The sequence below is a fragment of the Balearica regulorum genome, chromosome 1 (assembly GCF_011004875.1).
Source record: "Balearica regulorum gibbericeps isolate bBalReg1 chromosome 1, bBalReg1.pri, whole genome shotgun sequence".
NCBI lineage: Eukaryota > Metazoa > Chordata > Aves > Gruiformes > Gruidae > Balearica > Balearica regulorum.
The window spans coordinates 152,359,451-152,379,145 of NC_046184.1; the positions used below are offsets into that span (position 1 = coordinate 152,359,451).

Sequence of the window (19,695 nt, forward strand, 5' to 3'; positions counted from 1 at the left end):
TATTTATTTTTCCCAGTTTATTCTTTTGTCCTACCCTCAGTTCCATCCCATTATCCTGAATTCTGGAAAATGAACTATAAAATTCCTATTATACTTAAAAAAAAAAAATCTTCTTTTTTGGTACAGTCTTTGTAATCTGTATTTTGAGTTGCTTATAAAATACCAGTTTCTCCTATATAAGACCTCAAAAACTATGAAAGCACATCAGGTCCAACCATATACCTAATCAATGTCTGTAGAAGGGAATGCCATAGTCTTACCTGACAGGTAAGCAAATTGTTTCTTTAACTGGTCCTGAATATCTGCAGCATAGAGAGGAATGATATCCTGATGCATGATTTCATCTGTGGAAGAAAAAAAAAAAATTAAAATAAATTTACATTGCAAAGTCATTTTATGTAAAGTTTCACAGCAGACATAAAAAAAAAAATCATCCCTGGAACACAAACACCCAGAAAAATATCCAAGTTTTGAAAAATACATGAAAATGTTTGGAGTCTGTCAAGTGTCTGCCAAGGCAAACTTTCCTTTGAACAGTATATTGATAAAAGAGTAGCATGGATTTGCTGACACTTGGAAGCAGTATGGGATGTCACTGAACCAAACACTGTAGAGCTAATATTCCTCAGGAATGATGTTTAACAGTGGGGTTTTTTACATATCAAATTCAATTTTTATTAAAACCTTCTCAACTCACACAAAAAAGGAACTTATGATCCCTCTAGCCTGTTGTCTAGCGTTTAGATACCCCAAAGCAACAGCATTCAATAAATTAGGTAGAACAGGTTGAAAGGAACATTGAACACACACATTTGTACCTCAACTGTCAAAAGCATTGCTTAATGTTTTACCTCAGCCCTTCCACTTTAGCTTATGACAAACATACTGCTTTCTTGAGTCTTCATTTTCTGCCACAGTGTTTGAGCAGAGGCATTTCCCATGTATTTCCAGAGGTCAAGCAGAAACCTAAGTTTCACTGACCATGATAAAATCTGCATGACAGAGTTGCCTCGTTCATTAAACTATGATCTCATTTATTTTTTTTAATTTTTTTTTACAAGGAAACACAAAGTTTTACTCTCTTGCCATTATTCATTCTACATTTTTAGCCTCATTTAAAAGCAGCGAAGGGATAACCTAGCATTTTCATTATTTGGTTTTGAATATTTCTTTTAATCTGGCATTGTATAAAGGAGTTTTGGGTTTAATGTACCTTGAAATGCCACTAAGACTCAAATCTGACACTCAGAAGTGTGAACATGCACAGGAAAAGTAAGAAAAAACCTAAAAGTGATGAAAGGCTGAGTGTAATCTGCCTTGAAGAACAAGTTGATCAGATAGAAGTAGAGCTCTGGCCCTCAAGGAAGGGACTTGCTATCACTGAGATCTTTCGAATGCTAGATCTTGAGAGGAGAGCTGCTCATTTTTATAAGTGATTCTCATGTGTGTAAAATTCTGAGAACTGCAATTATTTGAGAACAGCAAAAAACCTCACTTTCAGTTACTTCTTCCAGATAAGCAACAGCTTATACTGGGATATAGATCGTCTCTGTTCTCTTTCGGCCAGTCTGGCAGAGGAAGACCCGTGTCCACTTTTAAGGTCACACACTGATTTGAGTTATTTTTCTGCATCCGGTGAACTGCTGCTTGATCAGAAGACCTCTGCATACCATGCCGTCAAATCCATAAGCAGATACGTTTAACTGTTAAGTCATATTTCACCCAGACCTTCAGTTATGTCGTCATCTTAATGTTTTTAACAGAAAACTGAACAAAGATCTTTCAAAAGTCCAATCTCAGATGGCCAAGTAATTTCCCAAAGAGAGGACCAAAAGGAAAAAAGGATTTTAGATTTTGGTTTTGCTGTCAGTGCTTTTTAATATAGGGAGTCCCCCTGCAGCAGCATTAAAAAAAACCCCTAAAGTAAACACCCCTGATTCTGCAAACCAATGCCTTAAGGCAGACTCCTTTACCTGAATATAACCTATTACAGGATCAATGCCTAATTTTTTTGTGTGAGATGGGAAAAGGGAAAAGAATGTGATCACTTTGTAATATGTCATCCTGCCTACAGTCACAGGCAGAAATAATTTTCATTATTACAGCATAAGCATGTAATAAAATAGGTGTGTTCTGCATACATAAGTAAATGACACACCCCATTCAAGCAGGAAAGATGTTCGTAAGTCAGGGAAACTCTTCACTTTATGTTTCCCAGATACATAACAATCACTATCTCCTCACTTATCGGTGCGATCAATCCCATTGCGGTCCTGACTTGTGTCAGGTAAAGACCCCAGTCTAGATTCGATTGCCCCAACGTTCTCTCTGACAGGAGCAGCAGCTTTTGCAATCAACACAGGGCAGCCCACAACCTCATGGGCAAGTACTGTTTCATTGAAAAGATGGTATTTTCCTCCTCCTGGTTTTAAACTCAGTTTTAACTCAAATTTAACAGCCAATGTGTTTACAACTTCAGGAGCAGCACACTGTGCGTATTCACAGGTGAAAAACCTCCAGAAGCCCTTCCTACTGCGCTTCTCCTCCACCAAGGCACAGCTGCCTTCTCATCTTGCTGATCTGTTTCATGACACTCTTCAGGAAGCAGAATGTGTGTTAAGATCAGAGCAGATTATCAATGATTTGAAACAACCGAGATAATAAGTGGCAGTACAAAACAATGTGAGAAAATGCAACTGTTGGAACTGCTGAACAGTGTGCATCCAGCAGCTTGACAGGATACACCGGAACCCAGTATCAGCGCTCACAGACGTATCCCGAAATCCCCCTCCAATACCCTGTCTCCTTTCAGAGAAGATGCAATTGTAAAATCTCATCACTCTGCATCATTTCCTTTATATTTAGCATCCTTCTAGAAAAAGGAGTTTATCACAGTTTGTCTGGGACTGAATCCGATTTCACTTTAAGTTTGTCCATCATTACTTGAATATGCTATATGCTTACCAGGATAAGGTCAGGAAAGGCATGCAAGCTAAACAGACTGTGAGGGTACATACTCCTTACACTCATGGATGTTGGGGAAAATAATTGCTTGGAAATATTCTTTAAATAGAGAACCTGTCACCTGCTACAGTCTTTAGGGACAATTTCCATTTTAGTAAAGCTAATTAAGTGCACATTAAAATACAGAATTACTGAAAATCTGTTCACTGTTTTCTAAGGAATTCTTATAGGCTTGAACTCTACTTCCGCTTACACAGATGAAGATTTATACAGTCCATGACTTTCCCTGTTCTACTTTGACTGCTTTACATAGTATTTTTAAAACAGAGACCTAAGTGTTTTTCTGTTTTACTCTATCTAAAATTCATGGCTGAAAAAGAGATGCTCACACCAAAACATGCTAGAATATCCAGTCATTCCTGAAGAGCTCATTTTAAAATAGTTTTCCAGAGCAGTCTGATTAAAATAAAGCCCCTGAGATTTATAATGCGTCTGTAACTGTGGGTGCTAATAAACAGTGAAATAAGGTTCTAAAGTTATTACTGCATTTTTATCATTATTTTTAAAAACTGAACACACATAATAGCTAGGAATGCACAAAGATTTTTTTCTAAGCAAACAGCTGGAGGTTCTTTAAAAACCGCATTATCTAGTTTTTAAATTATGAGTGTAAGAGAGGACAGAAGTGTCATCTTGCTAACAAAGAAATCAGTTAACTATGTGGTTCTCATTTTAAAAAGCCTTTCTCTTTAAAAATGTAAACCACAGTCTTGTGGATATATAATCTTCTAATTCAATTCTAAATCTTGGTTTGATAGTCCTGTCTCTATGGTGGAGGAAGACAGCTCAGAGGGGCCTGACCCCGTCCCATCAAAGGCACCTGACTGCATTGCAAATGAAGCAGGATGACGGATTTAAGCACGAGGGCACAAAGATAACTCGCGCTTGAATTACCAGGCCAATAAGTCCTGAAAAAAACCCAGATCTGAGAAAGCGATCAATGTCACTCAAGTCAAGATTTTCACTTATTGGTAAAAGACTCCCCTTTCTTTTCCAATCAAACCAAAACTCATCATCATTCGGAGTTCACCCGACATGCCAAAGCAAAACCATTTTCACAGAAGACAATGCTGGAGGGGAATCTGAACAGACCATACCTACGTTACGCGGAAGGAGGTCTCCCGACACCACTCGTGAGCCTCATGTAATGGGTTTCATCCAATTCCCACTGAGCCAGCTGGAATTAGACCACCCTTTGAGTAGTTCCACATGAAATTCTATGGCATTACATTATACCAATCTGTTTGTATATGTATGGACACAATTACGCCTTTCAGCACAGATCCCAGTAGTGCACCATAAAGCAAACTACAAATTATTTTTCCTCCTTCTCTTTCTTGCTGAGTCAGGAAGATTTTCCTGAAAACATGCCTATCATTTCTCTATGAATTCATGCCTTAAATTGATGGAAGAATTTCTTTTTTCTCAACCAGTTTTGTTTTGCTTCTCCTCTGGAACAGTCTACACGCTCAAAGAGTTGAATGCCTTTTATGAAGGGGGTCTTCATTTGAAAAACCTCTTCATTAAAGCACCCTCCCATCTGGTAATTACAAATGCAAGATAATGACTTTCAGAGCAGTCTCTTCATCTCAGCCCCAAGGCAAACCTTTCATTTCCTCATTTTTCCTTCTTCATCTTCACCCCCCAAGCACCATCACTAACAGTCAGGTCCTTTGTGTAGCCCTGAAAGAAGGAAGGGCCAGAGCAGAAGAGCTGGTGAAGATAGCTCCCTTCAGTGCTAAGCCACATGAAACTAATGAGCTAGTCAAGACGCCAGGAGAGTTCTCCAGCTTTAAAACTGAATTTTAAAACTGGAATCCCATACATTTTCAATGTTAAGTAGGGATCTAGTTGAGTCAAGATTTGGAAGCAGTGCTGCCAAAGAAAAATCTAAAACCTTCGGAGTGATGTTCCCTCTATTACAAGCCCATGTACAGTGGACAGAGGCACTTACTGTTTGTGTGGTGTGTTTAATGACTCATGCATCAGAAGCCCTAACTACTCAGATCTTTCACAGAATCCATGATATTTCTGTAGCACTTTTCACAATCTGTAAGTTTTGGTCATATTTAAATAATTCATTTGAAATGAAACTTGGTAACTCTCCTTGTTTAATCATACCTGAAGAACACCACAACTACTTAGGAGAGACATCAATTAATCCTGAAATGCTGCAATTCCAGTATTTAAATACAAGGGATGGGAACTTGTCATGTGTGAAATAACAGAAAAACAAAAAAATCCTTTCTATTATATAGACGCCTCCTGAACCATCTGCTTTACCCAAGTAATTCCTGTTTCCTATAATCACAATTAAAGAGAAGAAAAAAAGTCTGTCTGATTCTTTTCTCAGGCTTGGAGCTTTGGCACAGGACTATCTACGAAACTACGAGGATGATGGTTTGGCTTCATGTAGGGAGATTAATCACCAATCCTTCTTTTAAGAAAACTTTTGAGGTGTACAGAAAATGCAATGCTGCTGGGCTGGCACAAGGCAACAAGAGGTATAACAGTCCCCGTTTTCTTAAATTATGAAATAGCTGCTCAAAAGCATACTTCGACAGCCAAACAAGGTTTTTATTTCTTTCAAACTTTTCTTTGAATTTTCAGATTTGCCCACTTATTATGCATGTCAAAGGATGTATTTGTCTTTGTTCTCTTTCTTCTTCCACTTCCACTTTTGCAAAAGGCAATAAAGTTCTCTGTTTGCCTAAATAATATCACCTCAAAGCACAAACGTCAGAGGAAATATAATCATCTTTCTTCCCTGTATAGCAGATATACTCACAGGATACTATGAGTGCTAAAAACTACATCTTTCTCTTCCGCTTAATCAGTCACACCTCCTTGACACACATACTCTAGTCCCACAGCTTCTCAGGGATCAGCATTAAATCTGGATCTGGCTTACAAGAGTAATCAAATACTAGCTAATCTGTAACTAGAAGAAAACTATGTAATAATTAGGAAGACAATCTAGGAAACAACACAAAACCTCATATTTCTTTATACTTGAAGAAAATAAAAAAGAAGACAAATCATATTAGGAGCTACGGAGAAAAAAAGAAGGAGGGGGGAAATGCTGCAAGAAATCTGAAAGTGTTACCAGTTATAGCATCTAATCTGTTTTGCCATGCTTTTGCTCCATACAGTGTTTCAGCACACCTAATCTGTTTTGGTGAGAAATAAATGTTCTTCGTGCTATTTCAAGTCATGATAATTACTCCCTTCCTGAACTGAGATGGAAGGGGAACTTCCAGTTGTGTCACACAGCCATATTATAGCATAAGTTTTTGTCAGCCGCAAAGAAGACTTAGAGATAAAGGGCGGCAACACCGTCACATGGACTTACCATCTAAAAGCAAAAATTCATCTGGTGCGCATGGCACGCTCTTGCTATTGCAACAGTGATATTCCTCTCATCCTCTTTCCAGGATGTCCTGAAGAAAGCCAAAGAATTTATATTTGCCTGCTGGCAAACCCTCTTCTGTTCTTGCAGTATAGTTTCAGACTGCTAGGAACCATGTCCCCAAAATAGGGTTAACAAATATTGCAGCATCATTAACTCCTTAATACTGCAAATCATGCTGAGTGTATAGTATAAAAATATTTCTAAAGTATTAGATGTACTTAGTCACCAACAGGAAGCAGATTTTGCAAAAGGCAAAGATTTGTTTTTAAAACGGGGAAATATTAGATACAGCCTGAGCAGCAGAGAACATTCCCCTAGCAAGCACTCAAGTGATAAGGCGGCGATTGACCCAGATGTTTCTCGCTTAATACTTGAGCAAGCAAGCCTCCATGGAATAACAAAAAAATTGCCAACTGCATTTAATAAGATTTAATGCTCTGAGAAAATGATTATGGGAATTTTGCTTTCTAAGTACTAAAGCCTTGCAAAGAAGGGGAAGTCTTACAGTTACGGAAAATAGAAAGATCAACTCTGAATAGAAGAACTACACACAAATTATAGGAGTTATCTTCAGCGTGACTTAAAAATTAATGAGGCAATCACACAGCTTAAACACCTATGCTAAAGTAGACATCTTTTCGGGTAACTGAACCAGATTCTTCTCCATTGAAATCACCTGCTTTCAACCCTCCCTCTGCAAAAAAAATACATACCTCAAAGCATGCTTTGACTGAAAATGTCAACACGCACAGGACCAGCTGCATGAATACTTGGCAATTCTACTAAATGGAATGCTATTTTTGTATGATATTTTGGAAACAAGATAGGATTTTAAACAATGCATGCTTTTACTTGATCTGAAAATTAAAATCACTTTTATAAAACAGCAAAGTGGTAAAATCTAATTGCTTGGAGCAAGAGGCTGGACTAGGTGGCCTCCAGGGGTCCCTTCCAACCAAAGTTTTCTGTAATTCTGAAAGGATTCCCTGGTGAGAAGTCCCCAAGCCCACCTCACAATGCTGGAAAGAGAAACTTCCAACAGAGGTATCACTGCTGTACAAGTAACACACGTAAAGTAAATTTTGTACTAAATTCAGTATATTGACTTTAAAAATTAATACAGAATAGGGTAAAATTTAGTAATGTTGACACACCTGCTTTATCTCAGGCTAATAAAATCTGTCTACCACCATATATTATTACATGGTATATCAATTTTCTAAAAAACAAAACTAAAGTAAAAAGATGAAAACTAAGGGAATAGCTCTTCCAAAGAAGAAGGAAAGAGGAAATACCCCAGAGTCATGATGAAGTAGCTCTGCTTTCTAAAAAAGATACAGCAAGTAATTTGTTTCATGAGAACTGTTCACAACCCTTCGGAAGAGTCCCATGTCAACAACAGCTTCACAGGATGCAAAACTATCACCTAGTACCAGACCTCTTCCCGCTGCAGTATTATAGCTCTGAGAGGATCACATCATACCTGGCTCATAGGAAAACAAGCATGGTACTGTCTTGCCTTGCGTTCCTCCTTTCAGATAAAGCTTTGGCACGCTCTTAACACCAAAATGTAGCAAATAATGGCAATTCATCCATGTGCTGTGCCTGACTCCGGCAGCTGGAGGGAGTCCACCTTCATTGCAAATAAGGCTGAGACAGCCAGATTGAAAGGACACTCCCCTCAATTACAAGTACACACCGAAGACCTCTGCTGGGACTCTAGTCATCCTCTTTCCACATTTCCCCTACCTACAAAGTAAACTAGGAGAACCTCCACGAGGGATCCTCCATGGGATCCTGTCCCTTGGAGAGAGACTGCTACTCCTGGGGATCCACGGCCGCAGACAGGCAGCACTGGCTCCACACCCTGCTACTGCAGACCCAAATCACGTCAAACTTTTTAGTCTTGCAGTGTACCTACAAGACAGGAGGTGCTTTCATCCCTATTTGGGTGTTGAAAACCAGAACCAGCACTGCTCACAACTACCTGCACAGTCTTTAAGTAGAACAGACACTCAAGTCCTGCACCCATATCACAAGCCTATCCTCTCTTTTCAGTTTCTCCTTCCTTTTCCCCCCACCTCTCTACCCTCACTCTTTGACGTGGACTGACAAAAGAATTCCCCAAGAGGATGTTGTTCTCCTTGGAGATTTTCACAAGGTTGAGAATAGAAAGATGGGTATCCAACATTTCCCTTGCTTTCATTCCCTCCCCTCTGCTGACTGTAGGCACAACACCACCGCTCCCCCCTCCTAACCGTATAGAGCTCAGGAAGAAGAGGAAAGAACAGTGCTGGGGAAAGGGACAAACCCTCTGCCCACTCTGAACATAAAAATCATGCAACAAATCTCTGCGAAGGAGCAATCTCTGGCACACTAAACATGCCCAGAAGTGGGGGCAGTCAACAGAAGAAAATTGAGCCTCAGCAGTTGCTAACAAAAGCAGCCCTGCTCACTTCTTTCTCAACTGTCAAATACAGATTAAAGCCTCCTATTTTAAACTTGGCAACTTATACTAATAGTCCTGGCATGGCTACATATGCACCACCATGATTTGACACAAAACACTCCCTTGTTCTGCAGTTTAAAACAGACATCCCCCCCTCTCATACTGTAATAATCCTTTTCTTAAATCCACCCCTCCCCTCTCTCTCAGCACAGACAAGGATACATGTAAAGACCAAAAGTTACTCAGACTAATTAATCCCTCCACCCTTTCCATCTGGCTAGCCTTACCTTTCTTAAATCTTTCATTCATTCCTCCTAAGCAGCATGCAGTATTACCCCTCATAGCATGGAGCACTACTGAGCAGCAGAGCACTCAGACTCACATGCTGATAATTTAATTAGTAATACTAATTAAAGATTAGTAAGAAGATCCACCCTTTAGTTAAAAGATCCACCCTTTACATACCTGTTTCATTTAAATTTGACATTTCAAAAGCAACAAAGTTGGAAGGTTAGACACCAGTCCACCGACTCAGTGCTCTTTCTCTGGTCCTCCTCTGCAACAGTCATGCATACCAGAAGCGGAAAACAGAACTGGAAATGTGAATTCAAGCACCAGAATAAGGAAGCAATTTTTGCTTGTCCCTATTCCACAAAACACGCTTTCAGTTTTGCAATGGACCGTAGCTGCACTATTAACAGCAAATAATATCTCCACTGTTTCATTATATCTTAACAGAAACAAGATTCCTATAGAAAGCTTTGACTGAAGGAATTTAAGAAATAATGCATTTTAGATTAATCCTCCTATACTAACAACTAGGGGATGCCAAATTGTATCCTGCAAAAGAAACTACGCTGCCTCCCTATCTCAAATAGGGATCAGGAGAAATTATGTATCTGGTATTTACATAAAATGCAATGAATTGAAAATTAAAACCCACTGCAATTCAGGAACAGCAGGATGGCTCTCTGCAACAGCAAATTCTCTTTGTAAGCTTTAGCAGTGGTTCTGATCTCCATAATCACTGCGTGAGTGAATCCTGAACAAAGTACCTTCCGTGTAAAATACGGGAATAGATTTAGTGGATACGTCTTGATGCACTGAGAAATACATCTGCAAATAAAAGGATACACTGCAAATTTACACAAGGACAGAACACACTTCCCATAACAATAAACTAAATTTATATATGAATGTACACAAAAAGAAGGATAGTGTTATCTGGCAGAGTTCCTGCCTGACCTGCAATCAAGTAACTAAGAAAATTTGAAAAAACTAGACACACCTGTGCTTTTCTTCAGGAGAAGCCACAATTCAGCAATATCTTTGTAGAGCAAGGAGATCAGGCTTAAGGTCATGTTGCTTCTAATCAATTTAGTGCAAAATAGTTCCGCTGACAGTGACCTATTTATCTGTGAGCCCGTCTTCAGTGCAAAATGAGAGCGCAAAACTCCATCTTTCAGTCAAAGCCAAACCACCGGGGACACAATACCCTTCTTCAAATTACATGCAGAGCAACTGTGCCTGTCAGCAGTCTCCGAGGTCCTCCGAAAGGCTAGCTGGTTACTTACCACTTCTTCTCTTCCTGCATAAAGCACTGGCATGCATTAGATGCAAGCTGTTTGCTTTCAATGTGAACACATGTACTGTTCAAACATTATCAGAGTAAGAATGCATTAAAAAATTAATCCCGAGTGTGCCTTGTCAAGAACCTCCCTTTAAGAGCCCTAGTTTTAACAAAGGATGATCCAATAAACCCATCATCATCATCTTTTTCTACTACCCACCCCCTACCCAATGGGGAAATTACCTGCCAGAGGGGCAGATGTCCTTTTCCAATGAGCCTTTGGTTAGGAAGTTCCCCAGAAATGCATCCAATGTTTCCTATCTGTGAGGGAATTCTCACTCACATATCTTTGGCAGAATCCAACTGGGATGTTTTCCTTGGTGGTAAACCCATCAACCACCTGGTCCCTATGAAGGAGCCTACCCAAAGCAGCAGTAACTGCCAAAAGGACATGTATTTCAACTTACAAAGTCGCATTAGTAGAATATGTACAAGTCTTATGAATAAGAAAACAGGAAATAAGGCAACAGATGATGAAATCAACTAGAACCAAAGCGTTCCAAATGATCTTTCAGACATGAATGCTGAGCTGTCTTGCTTTACTTGATCCTTTGAAGTAATTGTCCAGTGATGGACTACCTGTTAATTAATACACTTGAGATTAGTTACCGGCCATCCAGACTAATACAAAGAGCAAACCAATGAGCGGGAGTGACAGCAACAACCATGTGAAAACAAACGGATTGTTTTTCCTCACCTCATGGTGTTATAAGAGCCCTCTCCCAATGAGAGGGGTCAAGGAAAGAGGACAGTGAGGATAAAAAGCTTGAATTGATGGTTACATCTGTTCACAAAATCCCATTTGCAGATGGGGAAAAGCTCTATTTCTGCTTCAGCACTCCCAATAAAAACAAACCCCAACAAACCCAGGTGACCCCCAGACCACACCAGAGGTTATTTTCTGAAGTGCCCCACACCTATGTTCTCACCACTCATCTGCCACAGGGCAGGAACTGTTGATAATCCCAAACCAGTCAGCTATATTATAATAAATCTGTCATCTATATAAGCAGCTCTATTCAGTGCATGGCATTAAAATGTGTCCTGAAGAATATAATTGAGGTAATTTGTTATAAATTCTGCTATTTCATTTTGGGGCCCATTACATTTTGTATTACGTCAAAACAGAAGAGTTTCCTACGCAATATCAGATGTTTTTAATTAAAGGTAGATTTAAAAGAAATAACACTCCTTAGAAACGTTTTACTTAACAGTTACGTATTTTCCGAGGTCATTACTAGCATATTTGATTTTGAGGAGTGTTCAAAATTAGTGAATGAGTCTCCACACCGCTCCCACAAGTCATGTAAATACTCACACACGTGAAAGTTGAGACGGAGTAAGTGACCTGTCTTGGATCAGGTAACAGCATCTGTCGCAACGGCAACATCAGAAACAGGATCTACGTCTCGGCTCTAAGCCCATACTCCCTCCTTTCCAGGGCTGTCACCTAACCGGCTCTGTGGAGGTGCGTGCTCCTAGATTTGTATCTTGATTTGTCCTCAGACAAAGATCGCTATTCACAGCATTTTATTTCTAGCTCTTCCACTACAACGTGGCTCCAGGAAGCAGAATTTCAGAGCAGCTAGAAATCCTATTACATATGATATACCATATGCAAGTATACACATCGATACTAATTTTTTAACAGCACCAAGCAGGTCTCAAACATTTGCTAGTGAGAATCCTCAGCAATAAGCTTGGCTGACTAGATCTGATTGTTAGTAGTAACAGGGGTTTGCTCTCATCTGCAACACAGCATGCTGAAAACCTAACTCTTCTTATCTGAAGTTTTAAGCAATGATAAAGCAGGCACAGGAGTGTTTTCCAAACACACAAGGAGAGGGACAGGAAGCTTTATGGTCCTGCTTCAGAAATTAAATCCAAGTGAAAGAGGAGATACACCCTTCTCAGAAAAGTATCAGCCTCACCCACACCCACTAAGATACAGGAACCTGATACTTTGTCACACTGGCTACTTCCTTAAGAAAAAAAGCCACCAAAAACATGAACGTAAAAGAGGAGAAAGTACCACCTACAGCATGTTGGCTGTGTTTGCTCTCATTGTCAAGACAGAGGAAGTATAAACCCTTGTGTTAATCAACACCACCTGTTCCAGAGCCCCTTCATGTTGTACCTAACATGGACAACCACCTCTCAAGAGGCTTGTGTTTTCAGATTTTGGAACAGAGGAAACAGTGGAGCAAGTCATTCTGGTGAAAACCAAGTTCTAGTTTAAAAATAACCTAATTTCTGGGACTAGCACAACAGATACATATAATATCCATTTTCCAGGCACTTACTTCCTTCTGGCCTTCAGGTCTCCTAAATCCACAGCTACCTATGTTTTTCCTGGACCACTCAAGATCTAATAATGACCATGGCGAGGAGCACCAAAATATAGCACTGCTTGTTTCAATCCTACTATCCTTCAATATTAACCAACTAGACACACCTTCACCTCCCACTTTCAGGACCCAGAGTGTCTTTAGACTGACATGTGAAGAAATGGTACAGAGATCTCAGCCTGTGCTGTACAGCAGACTTGGAGCTTACTCCCGCTGTGCCGGAGGGACAGGAGCCCACACAGAGTGTCTCTGCAGAAAGTGGCCACAGCCATCCGGCCACGCGGTATTTCAGACAAAGGCGATTTTTTTCCCAGCAGTTCCATTCTGCACAGAAAGCTTAAAATTTCACCGGGCTAGAGATGCTACTGGTTCCTGTGAAGCAGAGTATGGAATACCCTCATGGGAAAAGAGGGCTCCAGCCAGAAATCAAATGCATTTTTATTTTAGCGATCTATTTTGGACTACGTACATGGGGAAAACGTTTGCTCCATGGTTATAATACCTGGTCTCCTTGCTGTGTTCTTCAGAGAACAGCGGTGAGAAAGAACAAACAAATTGAAGCACAAAACCCTTCTCTGACCTTCATGATCCAGCTTGAAATACAACCGGAGAGGAAAACTGTGGTATGTGGGTACACGTTTTAGCAACAAGACTTAGGGGCAAATTTAAGCTGTATTAAAATACACAGGAGCAACAGCCCTCCTGAGAAAATCTGTGTTGCTACATGTGAAATTTATTTCAACCCTACTCATGGTCCACGTTCAGGTTAAGCTTTCTCTGCCACCTCAGCATGGGTTGTGAGCGACATACTCCAGCCCACAGAGCAGAGGAAAATGCTGTGGGAGAAGTTGTTAAAAGATATGTGCAAAGTCAATTGATGGTAAAAGGCTGCGTCACCTTCATTTCATGAAACCCAGAGAAGGAAACTAGGATCGTGGCTTAAATATACAAGATACTATACCTGCTTAATGAAGCATGTGCATGTGTGCAGCATGAGGGTGGCAATGTTCACAGTAAAGGATATTAAAGTTTGCTAAGTTCAACATTAAAGTATAATTATTAAATGTATTTTTTCCTTCAGGGGTGCGGTACTTAGCAAAAAGCATGTCAATAAAATGATGTGGCACTTTGTGGGATCCAGCATGACAAAAGCTATCCTTACAGGATCATCTTTAGCATAATGTAAATGTATACTCTCACTAAAAAAAACCCACTAAAATACACCTAACTCACACCTGTAACCACAGAATTCATAATTGGGTGGAGTTTTGAAGACATTGAGCAATTTGATGCATCATGTTGGCATCTAGTTTAGCATACTAGACTATTTAAAAACCCTATTCATTTTCTCCTTCTACATCTTCCTGATTTTTTCTTTTTCAAAGAAAGAATGCAAAAAAGGTTTCATTCTTTTTAAAGTCATCAGGCATTCAAAATTGTCAATTCTGTCTGGTTTCCATGAAAACATTCCAAAGCATTGAAAATGAGTTTATACATCCATATACGCACACGTGTTTGTATAAAGCCATTATACAAAGCAGCTTATTAAATCTCCAAGCAGCAACAAAACTAACCCATTTTGAAACTGCTTTGACAGTTTTCAACTCGGATGCTAAGTCACCAGAAAAGGTCCCTGTATCACATCCAAACCTAAATTTAAGCAAGCACGAGCAATCAAAACTCATGGTCAGAGAACAATACAAGCTGCCATCCATAAAGACAGACACTGCTTCTATGAAAACGAGTGTGGTTGCAGTTCAATTAATAGGATGAACCCTGCAATCTTTCAAAAAGATATTGCCAGGAAGAAACATAAGGAAAGCTACTAAGGAATTACATCTCAGAAGTACACTTTGGACTGTAAGACAATAATAAACTTCAAAGCTTTGATGATTACACATCCCTTACACCAAGTATCCAGAAAATAAAACAAAAAGCAAAACATAAAGAAAAAGATGACTTCAGTAATTTTTAAGGAAGCTTAACACCCCATCAGTGACGGCACTTCTCCAACCTCATGACTACACCGAGAGTTTCTCCCCAAAACCAGGATAGAAGCCTGGCCACTGAATGCAGTTATCACACACCTGTTTCCATTTCTAATTTCAAAATGATATCTTTTTGGTGTTCTGTGAACCAAATTTCAATGGGTTTATATTTTTCTATTTACATGTCCTTTCTAAGAAAGCTCCCACAAGCATTTAATCATAGGCCTCTCCTTCACCATGCTGCAGGATTTACCGAGGTTTCTCATTTCAAAGAGACACAAAAACCGGACTTTTCTTCAGGCTGAATTTAATCACATGGGAGTTGGCAGTAAAACACTTTCTCCTGCAGTATTTGGTGACAGTTCCATCTGTCCACAGCTGCAAAAGCCAACAAAGAAATGGATGTGATCTTTTTAACTTCACAAGCAGCAGTACTCCGTACAGCAGTGCCTGCAATGAGATGTGGCTACTCAGACTGCACCGGGGTGAGGAAAAGGGGACTCCTGGCTCTGCGCTGAAGTTGTCTGCAGCGCTATCCGAAATTCAGTAGATGAGAGTTTGCAGTCCAGTAACAACTGAAAACTGTAATTCAAGGTGGAAATCAAATCACCACTGACGTTAGATAGAAGGTAGGACTAACATTTGGGAAAATCAAGAGAATGAGATCCATTTTTACAGCAGCAGTGGGATTAAAGCAGCAAGCGGAGGAGACAAGAAAAAGAACTGGATGTGGAGTTTAGGGGCAACAGAAAGGACAACCCAAAGGCAAGTAACGAGAACAGAAACACGTGATGAAAGTAGCACAGTAATTGCACAGGAAAGGAAGAACAGGTTTATTTTGTATTCTAAACCAATATATATTTAGAAGAACATTACGCCAGAAAGCAAGGAAAACCAACAGAGACCATTACAACAAATGAAGTATTGTGCCACAATCGCAATTATATTTATAGTCAAAATACAAATAAAACTTTGTCAGCAAAAGGAAACCCTTTTTATGACTCAAAGTACATAGAATTTTTTTTTTCTTCCAGATTAACAAGATACTCAGGAAGCAGAAAAACTTTCAGGTCAAAAGACGTGGGAGAACTGGTTCCAACAAAAATATCAGATGGTCCTGTAACACTGATGAACACAGATAAAGGCTGCAAAACTATTTATTACAAAGGAAAGAAAGGAAAAGAACATTTGCAGAAACCACCATTCCCCAAAATCCTGCAAGAGCAAACAGGACAGAGAGAAGAGAATCCTGCTTTTGATCTGAGATAAAATTAAGAGGCAGAAAACATTAATTTCATCACATCTCTCCAATAATCAGTTTGGGTGGTTTTGGAAAAGTTAGTTATGATATTTCAGTACTGGAGGATCCTTCATAGCTCCCAAAGAAATAAAAAAAATCTGGCTATTAGATCATCTCCGTTACCTGTCATTTTAGATGGGTGAGTATTGGCAAAATCCTTCTGAGTTGGCCATCAACCTGAAGTCTTACTTACCCTGCATAAATCTGACCCACATTATGGTGAGGTTACACTTGAAAATGGTCAAACCCACATAACACAGGATAAAAATCATAGAATCATAGAATGGTTTGGGTTGGAAGGGACCTCAAAGACCATCTAGTTCCAACCCCCCTGCCATGGGCAGGGACACCCTCCACTAGACCAGGTTGCCCAAAGCCCCATCCAACCTGGCCGTGAACACTGCCAGGGAGGGGGCATCCACAGCTTCTCTGGGCAACCTGTGCCAGTGCCTCACCACCCTCACAGTGAAGAATTTCTTCCTAACATCTAATCTAAATCTACCCTCTTTCAGTTTAAACCCATTACCCCTTGTCCTGTCACTCCATGCCCTTGTAAACAGTCCCTCTCCATCTTTCCTGTAGGCCCCTTCAGGTACTGGAAGGCTGCTATAAGGTCTCCCCAGAGCCTTCTCTTCTCCAGGCTGAACAACCCCAACTCTCTCAGCCTGTCCTCATAGGAGAGGTGCTCCAGCCCTCCGATCACCTTTGTGGCCCTCCTCTGGACTCTCTCCAACAGCTCCATGTCTCTCCTGTACTGGGGCCCCCAGAGCTGGACGCAGTACTCCAGGTGGGGTCTCACAAGAGCGGAGTAGAGGGGCAGGATCACCTCCCTCGACCTGCTGGTCACACCTCTTTTGATGCAGCCCAGGACACGGTTGGCTTTCTGGGCTGCAAGCGCACACTGCCAGCTCATGTTGAGCTTCTTGTCCACCAACACCCCCAAGTCCTTCTCCTGAGGGCTGCTCTCTGTGCATTTTCTGCCCGTAGTTGTGCTTGGGATTGCCCTAACCCACATGCAGGACCTTCCACTTGGGCTTGTTGAACTTCATGCGGTTCGCACGGGCCCACCTCTCCAGCCTGTCAAGGTCCCTCTGGATGGCATCCCTTCCCTCCAGCGTGTCGACCACACCGCACAGCTTGGTGTCATCGGCAAACTTGCTGAGGGTGCACTTGATCCCACTGTCCATGTCACTGACAAAGATGTTAAACAGTGCCTGTCCCAGTACCGACCCCTGAGGAACGCAGCTCGTCACAGTTCTCCACTTGGACATTGAGCCATTGACCACAACTCTTTGAGTGTGACCATCTAGCCAATTCCTTATCCACCGAGTGGTCCATCCATCAAACCCATGTCTCTCCAATTTAGACACAAGGATGTTGTGCGGGACAGTGTCAAATGCCTTGCAGAAGTCCAGGTAGATGATGTCAGTCGCTCTTCCCTTATCCACCAACACTGTAACCCCATCATAGAAGGCCATCAAACGTGTCAGGCACGATTTGCCCTTAGTGAAGCCATGTTGGCTGTCACCTATCCCCTCCTTATTTTCCATGTGCCTGAGCACAGTGTCCAGGAGGGTCTGCTCCATGATCTTGCCAGGCACAGAGGTGAGGCTGACCGGCCTGTAGTTCCTCAGGTCTTTTTTTTTCCCCCTTCTTAAAAATGGGGGCTGTGTTTCCCCTTTTCCAGTCGGTGGCAACTTCACCAGACTGCCACAACTTCTCAAATATGATGGATAGTAGCTTAGCAACTCCATCTGCTAGTTCCCTCAGGACCCACAGTCACTGTCTTCTTAATAGCTTCTTACTTTTCAAGCCAGTTTTTATTTTGACTCATGATTTTGAATTTTTGTGACCAAGGCACATACGCTGCAGCAAGGTGCCTGTGGCCATGCAACCCACCAAGTCCCCACTCATGGGGAAAGTGTGAAAAAATGCAAGCAAATGCATCGAGCAATCCTCAAAGCTCACCGTTCCCTCTACTTACAGGTTCCCAAAATACTATCTCAATTTCTGCCATTGCCAGTCCTTTCACCCTCCTGGGCTTCAACAAGTTCCACAGTTCCCTCAGAAAAGAGAGGACTTAACATCAGCAAAGAGTAACCAAAGCTCGTTTTCCACTGATCAAAAAGAAAAAGAGCAGAAAACACACTTAGACTAGCTTCTTCTGAAGAGAAATTCACCTCTTTCCAAGAAAGGAACTCTCGCTGCAACGAGAGAACAAAATACCTTATACCTTGCACTTAGCAGTGTGATACTCTTGGTTAAGTTTAGTTAATGGAAAAAAGACAAAGCCCACATCGGTTGCTCTCTGTGGAAAGACACGACGTACAATCATACCTGACCTTTTCACTTTGTAGATGCAGGATTTTTAAGAAAACTTAATTATATCATTAAAAAAAAGGCAGTGATCTCTTTAATAAAACACTTCTTTAAAAAAATTAGAATCTAACCTTGCAAAGAGCTGTTGTAACATCCATAATAAACTGCAGCGAAGATACACAGCAGCTGTAACTGTGTCCTGTTTCCAGTCTCCGGGAAGCAAACAGGAAACCTATACCTTCACCTGATTGAAAAAGCAGCCAGTCTCTGAGATTTTAATCAACCTAAAGAAACAGACATTTTCCTTCTTCTCCAGTTTCCTGGGATGCTTCCTGGCCCATTCAGGATAGTAGTATGGAGACCAAGGGTTTTTTTAACAGCAGCATTACCTTCATTTTCCACATCAAATATTGCTACTTGCCCTATTAGCGTATTTACTTTTGGCCTAGGTGTGACAGCTCCGGCAAGGTTGTGGATTCAAATAACAAAACCACTCCTCTGCCAAGGGCGGTTTATTAGCATTAGCCTCTGACTTCAGAAGGCAGGATTTTTCAGTACGCCTCAAAAACCTCCATGCTATTTTGAGATGAGCAGCAACAAAAATAGATGTACCAGCCATGCAAAAGATGTAGTTATGCAAACCTTTAGCTAGCAAGGAGGAAAGACCTCTAAAAACGTGGCAACCCATCACATCCACCACCTAATCTCCACTGATTAGGACTTTGTAATTAACAGAAAGAAAAACTTGCAGAGTCCCCCCCACCTTTTTGCAGTTCTGGGGTAACGCCTTAACCTCCAAAGCATTTGAAACAGTTTTGTGTTTCTTCTCCTTTCCATAAGGAGAAAGAAGATGCAAAGAAGGATGAAATGAAGGCCAAAGAGCAAATTCCACTTGTCCTGACACACACAGCAGCTGAACTAATGCCCATGAATCTCAGGAGCGAGAGACAACCCAGACACAACCCCCAACCATTCTTTCTGCTCTTCCTCTTGTTGCCTTTGGGGGGGAAAAAAAAAAAAAAAAAAGCATTTAGTTTCCACTAGCTCCTGTCTTACCAAGTGCGTACCTGATTAGTTGAACATCATTTTAACTTAGCCCTTCTCCTTGTAGTGTCATTAAGAGAAAAGCATGGGCCAAGCGGATCAAAGGTGAGGGCACTCTTTGTGGTTCCCTGCATGATGGTGGCAGCAGTTAAGACTTCTTCAATTAAAGTGTCATCCTGCA

General features: G+C 40.9%; 1 protein-coding gene across 13 annotated transcripts in view; it reads right to left on the minus strand.

Annotated features, from left to right (window-relative positions):
* The window catches only part of MCF2L (MCF.2 cell line derived transforming sequence like), a 164,597-nt gene that overhangs the window by 70,093 nt on the left and 74,809 nt on the right, over positions 1 to 19,695 (minus strand). For 12 of the 13 annotated variants that reach the window (XR_012832987.1, XR_012832981.1, XR_012832985.1 and 9 more), the window contains one exon: positions 261 to 344. Coding sequence is in view for 8 of the 13 variants with exons in the window: in XM_075739768.1 (XP_075595883.1) it covers positions 261 to 344 (84 nt within the window). In the remaining 5 variants the exon portion in view is untranslated. Of the gene's footprint in view, positions 1 to 260; positions 345 to 9,350; positions 9,434 to 19,695 lie in introns of those variants that run through there. The other variant, XM_075739798.1, reaches the window with a different exon arrangement.